Source organism: Euleptes europaea, chromosome 11 (genome assembly GCF_029931775.1).
Source record: "Euleptes europaea isolate rEulEur1 chromosome 11, rEulEur1.hap1, whole genome shotgun sequence".
NCBI lineage: Eukaryota > Metazoa > Chordata > Lepidosauria > Squamata > Sphaerodactylidae > Euleptes > Euleptes europaea.
The window spans coordinates 67355420-67367776 of NC_079322.1; the positions used below are offsets into that span (position 1 = coordinate 67355420).

At 43.6% G+C, this 12357-nt stretch overlaps 1 protein-coding gene across 3 annotated transcripts in view; it reads left to right on the forward strand.

The window, feature by feature from the left end:
• The window catches only part of DIP2C (disco interacting protein 2 homolog C), a 338078-nt gene that overhangs the window by 193166 nt on the left and 132555 nt on the right, over positions 1–12357 (forward strand). For all 3 annotated transcript variants that reach the window (XM_056857272.1, XM_056857273.1, XM_056857274.1), the window contains exon 2: positions 6555–6626. In XM_056857272.1, coding sequence (XP_056713250.1) covers positions 6555–6626 — 72 coding nt within the window. The remainder of the gene's footprint in view (positions 1–6554; positions 6627–12357) is intronic.

A 12357-nucleotide genomic window follows, 5' to 3' on the forward strand; every position in this document is an offset into this window, starting at 1 on the left:
AAGCTGGTTCATGGTAATTATATAAAAGAGGCTCTTCTTATCAGAGTGGGAACTGTTATTTCCTTCTGGAAGGCAAGCAGTCTGCTAAGTTTGGACGTCAGCTGGATGGTCAGTCCATTTTGTGGTCTCTTTGTGGTCCAGTTTGGTGTAGGGTTAGGAAGCCGGCGCATGTGTGTGGCTTTTTACGCCAGCGGGCGCTTTAAGAGTCCCATGCTACAAAGCCTTTGCTTGCTTGTCAGCCCCACTGATTAATCGAGGGGGCAAATGTTAATCTGAGATTAAGGTTTTGATCAGTCAGTCACACCAGTTCATCAATTAAAGCTTCCTGCGCCCTTGTTTGTCTCGTCGTTTGTACTTTTATCCTCTCCCATCAGAGACTCTGGATGGGGTGAAACGTGCAGACCTTCCAAGTTACTGAAATGGCATACCGTCCAACCCTTCTGCCCGTGAGTCCATTTGTGGGCAGAGTCTGACTGCATAGCGGCATGATCTGGCGAGTGGAGCCAAAATGGCTTATGCTCCAACATGCCACAAAACTAAATGTATTGAAGAAGACTACTTCATTGTTGTTGTTTTTTCTGCTGGTCAGTGACCGTATTAATACATTATTACTACTACTCCAGAAGACAAGAGTGGCAATCTTTTACCTCAAGTTGTTACTATAACCCGCTATAAGTTGTTATAAGAGGCGAGTCTTACATGGATAAATCATGTTTTTTTGTGGTGGAGCCTGAGGAGGGCGGGGTTTGGAGAGGGAAGGGACTTCGATGCCATTGAGTCCAATTGCCAAAGCGGCCATTTTCTCCAGGTGAACTGATCTCTATCGGCTGGAGATCAGTTGTAATAGCAGGAGATCTCCAGCTAGTACCTGGAGGTTGGCAACCCTACTCTCTATGCCCACCATTCCTGGCGTACAAAAGCTAGAAAAGACCGGCAGTTAAGGGGAGATATGATAGAGGTCTATAAAATTAGGCAAGATATGGAGAGAGTGGAAAGGGAGAAGCTTTTCTCCCTCTCTCATAATACTAGCATGTGGATCGTCTGCTGCAGCTGGAGGGTGAGAGATTCAAAACAGATAAAAGGAAGTATTTCTTCACACAATGCATAGTTAAATTGTGGCACTCCCTGTCCCAGGATGTGGTGATGGCTGCCAACTTGGAAGGCTTTAAGAGGGGAGTGGACACATTTATGGAGGATAGGGCTATCTATGGCTACTAGTCAAAATGAACACTAGTCATGATGCATACCTATCCTCTCCAGGATCAGAGGAGCATGCCTATTATATTAGGTACTGTGGAACACAGGCAGGACAATGCTGCTGCAGTCGTTTTGTTTGGGGGCTTCCTAGAGGCACCTGGTTGGCCACGGTGTGAACAGACTGCTGGACTTGATGGCCCTTGGTCTCTTCACACAGTGGCCTTTCTTATGTTCTTATGCTACTTTTGCATGCATCGTTTTTCTCCCCAGAATTAGCCGCCCCTCACCAAGAAAAAAGATCTTTAGCAGTATCCAACTGCTGATGCAGCAGATCAGTGTCAACTTGAGCCTTTACGTAACTAATGGAGAAACAAACGATAGCTTTCCAACAGTCGTAAAGAGATCAACGCTTCGGAGATAACCCACCAGCCTTATAAAGTAAGAAAGGAAAGGAAACAATATTATGAATGACCCGAAGGGCCATAAAATTCCAAAAATGGAAATGATTTGCTTTCGTTACATAAAAGTGTCCGTTACAGCTTCAAATAACGAAATAAACATTGGGAATGGAAAGCTTCCCCGTTAAACTGGACTCTGTTTACTTTCCAGTAATCCAGGCTATAAAAGCAGCACCATGCAAATGCCCCACACAAAAAAGCAAGAGAGACCACACAGCACTCCCCATAGAGAATATTTACATTTTGAACTATGTATCGCTGCAGTTCTGGCTTCCAGTGAGGACTTGTGATAGTTTCTTCTTGCAATTCGACTGTCCAAATATTAGAAAATTTGTCTGGGGAAATTAGATGGATGCCTTTTTTCTTTTTGGGAAAAAACCCTATTTCAGTTTTTAAACAATCATTGGCTTCAGTTCAGGAATGTTTCTAGGAGATGGCAGTGTGTTTAATGCACAGAATGTGCTGAAATGATTGGTCTCAAAAGGTAAGCAGAAAAACTAATAAGTTGGGTTGAGGATGTAGCAAGTTGAGGAAATGGCTGAATCAGCCAGCAGAATCTGTACAAATTATTTGGAGTTTTGTTTATTTAAAGTAATTACAGGATCTGTGGAGTTAGCACACACTATTGTTCGTACTTTGTAAAGAAGAATAGTACTTATGGAGGGTAGACAAACCTTTGTTTCCTTTGATTCTGTGTGCTGTCATTAGCATTGGTTTCGGTCTGCCTCATTTTCATTGCTGTCTTATTCCTTTCTTGGTCCTCTGAGGCTCTCTTGCCTCGAAAACCCTATGGGGTTGCCATACGTCAGCTGCAACTGGATGGCATTTTCCGCCATGGCTTTGCCTGTTCCTAGTGGGACTTTTGAGTTTGAGTTCCCTCCCCATAAATAGCAGAGCCCCCTCCCTCTCCCAGTAATTTAAAGTCATCTTGCAAACCCCTCCTAGTTTCAAATGTGATTTGCCAAGAAACCTTGCCCCAGGATGTGGTGATGGCTACCAACTTGGAAGGCTTTAAGAGGGGTGTGAACATGTTCATGGAGGAGAGGGATGTTCATGGCTACTAGTTAAAATGGATACTAGTCATGATGCATACCTATTGTCTCCAGGATCAGAGGAGCATGCCAAATATATTAGGTGCTGTGGAACATAGGCAGGATGGTGCTGCTGCAGTTGTCTTGTTTGTGGGCTTTCTAGAGGCACCTGGTTGGGCCACTGTGAGAACAGACTGCTGGACTTGATGGGCCTTGGTCTGATCTAGCAGGGCTTTTCTTACGTTCTTATGTATGTTCTTGGGGGAGGGTTAGGTTAACTGGTCTTCTAGCCTAAAGCTCCGTGAGGCGTGTAGAATGTATTTACTTGGTTCCTTGAATCCTATCCTGTGTGTACATTTGGGCTGTGAAATCGGTCTGGTCTCCTTTTAGTGCATATTCTCCCCTTATGCTTCTGCAGCTTGCTTCCTCCAAAACGGCAATCTCTGGTCTCCTTGTGTATTTTTGGAAGGGCAGACGGAGAGGCGGTCTGCATCATCAGTGGGAGAAGCGAGTGAGTCATAACGCTCGTTTATGAGGAGCAGTGCTTCATTCAAATCTCTCTTGGCAAGATTTTGACAGTGAACTTGAGTCATCGGCTGTGAACGGGGTCTTAAAGCAACTTGGATATTCTGAGGATGGAAGAGGTTTTCGGGGGATGGGAGGAAATTTCGTCCATGAATTCGGTAACTTGGTAGATGGTTTTCAATAGAAAGTTTATACTGGTGCGGTTTCGTTGTCTAAAAATACCCAAAGCTGCATGTGATCAAGCTTTACGTTACTGTACATGTATCTTTTGAGAATTACAGGCTAGTTATTTGGTGGCAGCTATTGAAATGAATAGCCTGGGTTCAAACCAGAGACAGATCCAGGGCGGTTTCCCACATTTCTCATAGCTGGGACATATAGAATTAAAACTGGAGGCATCGTTCTATCATTCCCTCTCTAGAATTCATTCTGTTTGGCTGTGAGAGTTATGAATTACCTTCACTCAGAGAAGCGCTTGTTCCTTGTGCTTTTGCACGTCTCTGTTGTGAGTGTACATCCTGATTTGGAAGAAAGCAAGCCTTGAGACTGGCCAAGCAACACAATATGCAGCTTCCTCTAAGGGTGGGTAATTCTTTTGCCATTGGGAGAGATTTAGGATTGCCAGGTCCCTCTTTGCCACCGGCAGGAGGTTTTTGGGACAGAGCCTGAGGAGGGTGGGGTTTGGGGAGGGGAGTGACTTCAGTGCCATACAGTCCAATTGTCAATGTGGCCATTTTCTCCAGGTTAACTGATCTCTTAACAGTTGTAATAGCAAGAGATCTCCAGCTATTACCTGGAGATTGGCAACCATAGAGTGTTATCCCAACCCCATATGATATAGAAGCCCACTGGAACGAGATGGATGGGAGCTTAGTGGATTCATAGGAACCTTTAATTCATTTATCACGGCACACTACCAGTTTCTCTCGCCATGTATTTGTGTGTCCCTGCACAAAACTTGGGAATGAATGATTTAGGGGCTGATTCAAAGAGATACGCAAGACAGAATACACCGTTCATTCATCATTCTTACTTCAAATTCGGTTGGCGGGGAACAGGTGATCTCCCCCGTTTCTTCTGCAGTTAATGATAGGCTGGAGTATTGGATTTTGTCGCCAAAGACATGTTTTCTTGGCTTGTCATCCTTTTCTTGGATTATATTTCAATATATTCCAAAACTGCAAGAAGAAAATCTTTGATCTATTCAGTTACATTTTTCTCCTTAATTGTTTTATTGAATGAACATGTTGAATGTCTGACTCATTCCCTGTTTTTTGGGGGGATTGCAAATATGCATTGCACTAAAAGCTTCTTTGAGCATGGCCTAACTTACAAATACATATATGCTGCAGACACACGGGGTGGGGAATGCAGGACAAATATTTTGCTATACCAAATTGTGCATGCCATATGGGCAGTGGATTAATGAGCAGCTAAGCACCTGTTGCCTTCGTTTTCATGTCGAAACTTAAATGAAATTCTCACCGAGCTGAATATGGACCCATGCATACCCACATATACTCAGAGAGCTGTTTTTTCATCCTTCCCAGCTCTGGACCAAGTACACTTCATCCTTCCCAGCTCTGGACCAAGTACACTTCAGTATATGGTTCTCAGGCCTCGGGCTTTGGTCCTGAAACTCAGGTTGGGGGGCTCATTTGTAGGGCCTCAGATCTGCAGGTTGTAATCTCAGGACCATGAGCTAGCGCAGCACACCAACACACTTGGCCTGCAGATGAAGGGGAATAAGGTGTCAATGAGGTGACAGAGTTCAGAGGTGGTATTCTTTTAAGGTGCAGCAAGACAAAAATAGCTTAAATGCAACTTAAGTAGAACATCAGGGGCTCTGTATCTTTTTGCCAGGAACCTCAAGGCTTGAAATTGGAGAGAATACACTAAAAAGGACTGCACTTAGAACTCTCTTTAGGCAAAGACGGGTGTGCAATATTGCCTCCTATGTTTGGCAAGCAGTATGATGCTTCTGGATCGGCCTAACATGGTGTAAATGCTAGGAGCCAGACCTTCTTCCCTTGGCTGATAAAGTTGGAGAAAATGGCAGCATAGAAATAAAAAATAAACACGTTAAAATTACAGTAGCTAAATAAAATAAGTAGAGCTGTACACCAGCGTGGTGTAGTGATTAAGAGTAGTGGTTTGGAGCAGTGGACTCTAATCTGGAGAACCGGGTTTGATTCCCCACTCCTCCACATGAGCGGCGGAGGCTAATCTGGTAAACTGGATTTGTTTCCCCGCTCCTCCACATGAAGTCAGCTGGGTGACCTTGGGCTAATCACAGCTCTCAGCCCCACCTTCCTCACAGGGTGTCTGTTGTGGGGAGGGGAGGGGAAGGTGATTGTAAGCCGGTTTGATTCTTCATTAAGTGGTAGAGAAAGTCGGCATATAAAAACCAACTCTTCTCTTTGTTGTATTTCAGCCCTATAGCAATTGACCCCAGGAGCCAAAACACACTCTCAGTCAAGATCTTGGCTGGGTACAGAATGTGTTATTGGGCCAGAGTTTTCACAATATAGCTATAGCATTGTCAGGAAATGCTTTCAGACTGAGCACTGAAATAAAATTAAAAGCCATGCTTGTAATCCGTATTTAAACATTTCAATCAGTTAGTCACGGTGATAATGAAAGGGAGCTTTCGGTCTTGTTTGCTCTTTGTACACCTCCAGGATGAGAGAGGACTACGCTACCAGCTAGATGTTTGTGGGATTCCATGTTGCCTTTCGGCAGATTTATCCCAACTGCACTCCTGAACGGATAGAAATGGTGCCTTTTTATAGTTCAGTTGTGGGAACCGCGATACGTTTGACGGCTTGGCGTTTTTTGTCTTGAAGAAGTGCTTAACGGCTTTGCCAAATGCTTATATTGTTATTTAAATAGTACGTCAACAGTTCCAAATCTTTTTGTGTGCCCTTCACGCTTGATTAAAGAACCCCATTAATAGTGGAGGAAAATGCTAATTGGCGATGTCTTTTGCCAGCCATTACCAACCAAAGCATTCTATATAATCCACTATTGATTAACTTAATGAAGGCTGATGTGGTTTTGTCCGACAGTATCAGAATGACAAAGCAGCCCACCGCTTCTTGGACTCCCCACTGCCGGGATAAACTGCGCCGGGTGTTCGGTTGCCAAAAATGGCTCCAGTGTAAATTAAATTTCTTAGGCAGAATGATCGTAATGCACTTTCAATTGTCCATTCATTACAATTGTCGGGACAAACCGACAGCGCCCCAGTGGCAAAGCGTATGCTACCGCACTCAAGCAACCAGATTGCATCTTCATTCAGGCTTTATTGATTTCCTCCCCCCCCCTTTGCTTTCCTTGGCAGGTGACATCACACAGAAGGGCTATGAAAAGAAGAGATCAAAATTAATTGGGGCCTACTTGCCACAACCTCCGGGTATGTAGAGCGGCACGAGCGATGCATGAAGCTGTCGTGTGTATTGATCATTTGCCTCAAATATCAATGTGTGTCTTGGGGGTGGGGGAGTCACCTGGGTCAGAAAGGAGCCTCTCACTGTTATGCAGTGTATGTAGATTCACCCTCCCACGCACCCCACTGTTCATGTGTACTCATGTATGTCTGCTTGTCCGACCAAGTAGTAGATGTGTACACCTTTTTAAATGTATTCTACTGTGGATTGCATGGAGAATGGAACTACTTGAGATTCTTAATTTGGTTAATTATAAATAACTAATGAATAATAGAATCATAGAGTTGGCAGGGACCACTAGGTTCTTCTAGTCCAACCCCCTGCACAATGCAGGAAATTCACAACTACCTCCCCCCAACCCCCCCCCCAGTAACCCCTACCCCATGTCCAGAAGATGGCCAAGATGCCCTCCCTGTCATGATCTGCCTAAGGTCATAGAATCAGCATTGCTGACAGATGGCCATCTAGCCTCTGCTTAAAAACCTCCAGGGAAGTAGAGCTTATCACGTTCCGAGAAAGCCTGTTCCACCGAGGAATGGTTAGGGGACATATACATTAACCAGAATGGGCCTGAGGAACTGAGGAAGCGCCAGAATTTAAGAGAAGTCCCCCTTCCCTGGTGAATAGCTGACACAAAAAATTCTAGAAGTTGTGACCGACAGGAAAAATTGGATTCCAGAATGAATCGGCCTTTATCTATGTATGCAGCAGGATGAAGTGGTGGACTCCTAAAACAGCAGCACATTGGGTCGCTGGTGTAAGATTTCATTTTTGAATATTTCCATAGGTGAAAAAACTCTTGCAAATAAAAATTTAGCAAAATTTTAAAGTCAGCACATAAAGGAGAAAGATGCTAGCCTACGGTGGCCCGTGTCGTGCCACTTTACTACTTCCAGAGAATGATTTCATGTTAGCAAGCCCTTGAGAATGTAATCCGCTACTTGTACCTGAAGTTGTAGAGTCCGTTCTGCTGTGTTAAAACTCTGCCACCTCATTCATTCTGAACAGGACTTAGTCGAATATGTACAGCAGGTCTTAAAACACCTTTGAGGATTTTGCCCTGACCTACTCCATTATGATTATAGCCAGCATCTAAAACTGAATGCTGGATTGGATGGATTGGGACCCCAATTCTATAAGGCTAATCCACACCAGGATACTTAAATTTATCCTGGTCTTGTCTCCATGAAATCAGGTAGGATTACATTGACTTACACCTACCTACTCCACCATTGCAATGACGTGGCCAACAGCCGTAATTCTTAGGATGCAACCAAACAACAAATACATTCAACAACAAAAAAGAGTTTGGATTACTTTTTGTCTTTCCATTACTAAATTAATTACTAAACCTTTTGGGGTTGTCTGTTTTCCCCATGGGTCTAGGTTCCTTTTGTGGGCCAGTGTTTAAGACCTTAAGAGCTGGCTTCATCTTTTTGTGTTTGTAGTAAAGACAAAAGCTGCTATTGCTCTTATTTTAAACATTTTTAGTCCAAGGAGCAAAGTGCAATGAAGGGGAACGAAGTGCTGATTCCGAGGTGGCATGCCTCAGATTATTGGACATTGTAGACAAATATGGCTGTCACTATTCTGGCCTGCTTCTGCAGATCTCTGGAGCATTGGGATACCACTGGATAGTTACTGAGTAGTAGGATTAATGGTGAACTGGTCTGATCTGCCGTTGTTATTATTGCATTCTTGACAGTGCAATCTGAAGCAGAATTACACTTTGCTAAATCCATTGAAGTCAATTTCCTACACATTTATTCATCATAATTAGACTATGTCCGAGGCAAACGCTAATCCATAAATGGAGCCAACTGTTTTTACATAAGGGTGCATTTGAGACTTTCGGAAACCCTAAAAATAGGAAATAATTTGCTTCCACTTCTCAAAAGCCCCATTGATTTAAAAGAAAAACCATTGACCGGCATAGCCAAAAGTTCTTTTATGGCCTCAGGCCTGCAAATGGCTGCCCAGTGGACAATCACACAATAACTCCTGTGTAGACATCTATAGACTGCTCTGTGCACCCTAAACAGAGCAGTGCTGAGGTCACCGTTGCCTCTGCTGTACAAAGTCCAACCTCATTTCTTCAGAGCTTTACCAACACTTAGGCTGTATTGTTTGACATATACACAGGTGCAGTTAAGTTCTGGTTTTCTCAGACGTGGAACATCAGTGGAATTGGACATAGGGTACGAGTCAGGAGCTAGTGACCCCTGGGCAAAATCTGGCCCCCTGCTTGCTGTTGCCGGTGTTGCCCACTCCCAACGGTTGACAGCTAAGGAGAGACAGTGGGGAGCAGGTCATTGGGGTGGGTGGGTTGGTTCACTGCTGAATAGTCCCTTGTCCAAATTGCCCTGTGACAAACCAGTTTGCTTGCCTGGGGTTGTATTCTGTTGTATTAGCAGTCCTTCTCTTGGGATTCAGTAAAAGTGTTATTCATCTCCCCCGAAGGAAGTTGTATGCACTGTGCCTGCCCTTAAAATAATACAAGTTGATAGGAAGAGCTGATACTGAATTAGTCTACAGAAAAGCTCCTCTGGCTGTTGTAAATGGTCAATGGATCCAGAGATTTTTATGGGAATCCTGGGAAGTTCAGCTACTGTAATGTGATATCTGGTTCCCAAGATACTGATAGGAAGGACATGTTGTCTTGCTGCAAGAGAGGAGACCATTCTGGGTGACATAGGTGTGCTGGAATTTCCCTTTTTTTTCAGCCCTCTCATAAAGTCTTCTTTTTTCTTTTTGGTTATACTGTGGTCCATGAAATGATGAGGCCATAGGTGGAGAAACAAATTTCCTGCTTTTTAACCACCATAGGGCAGAGGTGTCAAACGTGTGGCCCGCGGGCCAGATCCTTGAGATCTCTTATTTCACCCATGAGCCAGCAGCCACACATACCCAATCCCAATCTGGGCTGGCGAGGCATGGCCCAGCCTGACCTGACCAAGTGACATTTATGTCTTATCTGACCCTCGTAACAAATGAGTTTGACATTCCTGCCATAGGGTTTCCTGACTCTGCCAAGGCTCTGATTTGTCAGGTCATCAGCTTCATTTGTGTCGCTGAATAACAGGTCGTAGTTTTCAGGTAACAAGTCCCGAATACAGGTTGCGGCTGACAGAAGTAGAATAAGGCTCATGCCTAGTAAGTGTTGAAGTGGTAACCCTGTGTCCAATCTCTGCTAACTTAGAGTACAGTTCAAGACTCGCATGGCAAAATGTTCTTCCATGCAAAAAAATCCTCATACATTTATTTTTATTTACATCATTTATTATCCTCCGGTCTTGCTGCGACTCAAAGTGGATTACACCATTAAAAGCAGCGCTGTACGAACAATACAAAACACACAACCAACAGTGAACAAATCTGGTTTAGAGAATTAGAGGACAATATAATAAAATGGAATAGTATGCAATAAAACGGAATAGTATATACAAACAGTGTAACAAAGTCGAATTGGAAAATTTGCAAACAATGCAAACACCAGCTGGAGTTTCCACCTCAGGCCCATGTAGAGTGCATTACAGTAGTCTGGCCTTGAGGTAACCGTGGTATGGAAAAAGAAGATGTGAGAGGGAAGGCTATCTAGAACCCTTCTCCCAGACTTGCTTTTTTTCTTTTTTGTATTGAAGGCATTTTTTGCCTGCATAGAAGAGCATTCAGGAGTCTACATATGGTACAGCCTGACCAAGTTTACCATTTTAGTGAGGCCATAGGGACCACTCCCACTGGAAGCTCCTAGGAAAGGCCAATGGTCCTGGTTCAGAGAGTCGGAGTTGGAGGATTCACTAACTGAGGAATTGGGGTGGGGGACAGGTCTCCACATGGGAGAACAACACATATTGCGCCCCCCCAAAAGTCTAGAAAGAACCTTAATTTTATATGTATACTTTCAAATTTTGGGCCACCTTGGCTTTATTTCAATGAGGGTTCTCCAGAATTCCAACCAGGAATCTATTCCAGGGACAGAACTCATCCGTGGATCATTTGAAGCAATAATACTGATGCAATAACCTCTGTTTTATCACTGAATTAACTACGCCTAGTCTGCATATATTTGAGAACAGATGTGGAACAGAGAAGTGTGAGTTCCAGGCTGAGTTGAGCCCTAGAACCTCTCCCTTTAGAACAGTGGTTGCCAAACTTTTCGGGCCACTGCCCCCTTGGTTCCACAAACTCAACCCCAGCGCCCCCTACCCTATCCTATAAAAAACATTATTCAAAATAGGGGTTTGCATGATGCACTAAAGAAGATAATAACAATAAAATTTCAAAACAGTAACAATTAATTGCACATCTATTCAAAATCAAATTAAAACTTTTTAGTTGAAATTTATTCAACTAAACTGATTAACTTGATCCAGTGGTACCAGCTCTTCAAAGTCTGGGGAAAAAATTCTGATAGTTTTCACCAAATTTGCCAGCGTGGTGCCATAGCTTGATCTACTGTAAATTAGTGAACAACACAGTTGAAGGGGGCCCCTCCAGCGCCCCCCAGCTGCCCCCTTGCCTCTTAGTGCCCCCCTAGGTAATCCCACCACCCGCAGGGGGTGGTACTGCCCACTTTGGGAACCACCGCTTTAGAAGCTAATTCACCATTCAGAGCACATGATGCCCTGCGCCTCTTTCCGATTATCTGTTTAGTGTGGAGTAGGAATGTCACCATACAGTTATCTGTAGTGTGGTGTAGGGATGTCAGCTGTTAATTAAAAATAATAACCGATTCTTATTGCAGACACAAGCTGGAAAATAATAATGCTGAAATGTTACTCTTTACACACAGAGAAGCATATGATCAGTACCGCACATTACTCTTCATTAAGGACTATTGAAATTCTGCACCCAGTCCCACATCAAGACCAGTTCAGTTCCGCAACTTGTATAAATTACACCCTGTCACTAACCACTGGCTCGGCTGCCCCTTTGGCTTTTGAGACTTTCAGCAAGCATTGTCCATACAGATATTAACAAACATGAGCGTTTCGGACGGGTTTCTTCACTCTTGCAGATCTGCGGCAAACACACAGCCCCGCCAGCTATAACTGCTGAAGCAAAGCTGTTTTTTATTTGCAGAAATGTAAGGAGGAGAAAGGAAAACCCCTTCCTGCCAGTTCTATCTTTGTTACCAGAATTAATATAAATCACAGCAAACTCCCACTTAGGGCTGGAAGATCTTCAATATGTTTGTAATATTGTTTGTTTATCTATAAATGTCTTCAGTACTTTCCAGACAAAATTGGTGTTTTCATATGATCGGATTTGCTCTACCCTTTGATTCATATGAATGGAGGGTTGCTGTTCCCCACGTGGGGAGAGGCATTGACTTGAAATGGACGTAAAATTATTGGGGGCTCTTTCTTCAGCTTTCTGTTCACTTAACACATTTTTTTTTAATCAGGAAGTACAAGCATTTATAAAGCTGGATATTTGAGCTCATAATTGATGGGGGATAAGATTATATATTTTTATTAAAACTAAAATCGCTGAATTCTGCACAATGGGGTTTTTTTTGGGGGGGAAGGGAGATAAGATGACTTTACTGCTTGTACAAATGTGCCCCCCAGACTGACAGTAAACCCCCAAGGCAGCGCCCCCCCCCCGACTGTTCCAGCATTTAATCTTCTTGCTGCTGCTTTGCTGACATTACAAACACCAATGTTGGCAGAGTGGGAAGTTGACTATGTGGCT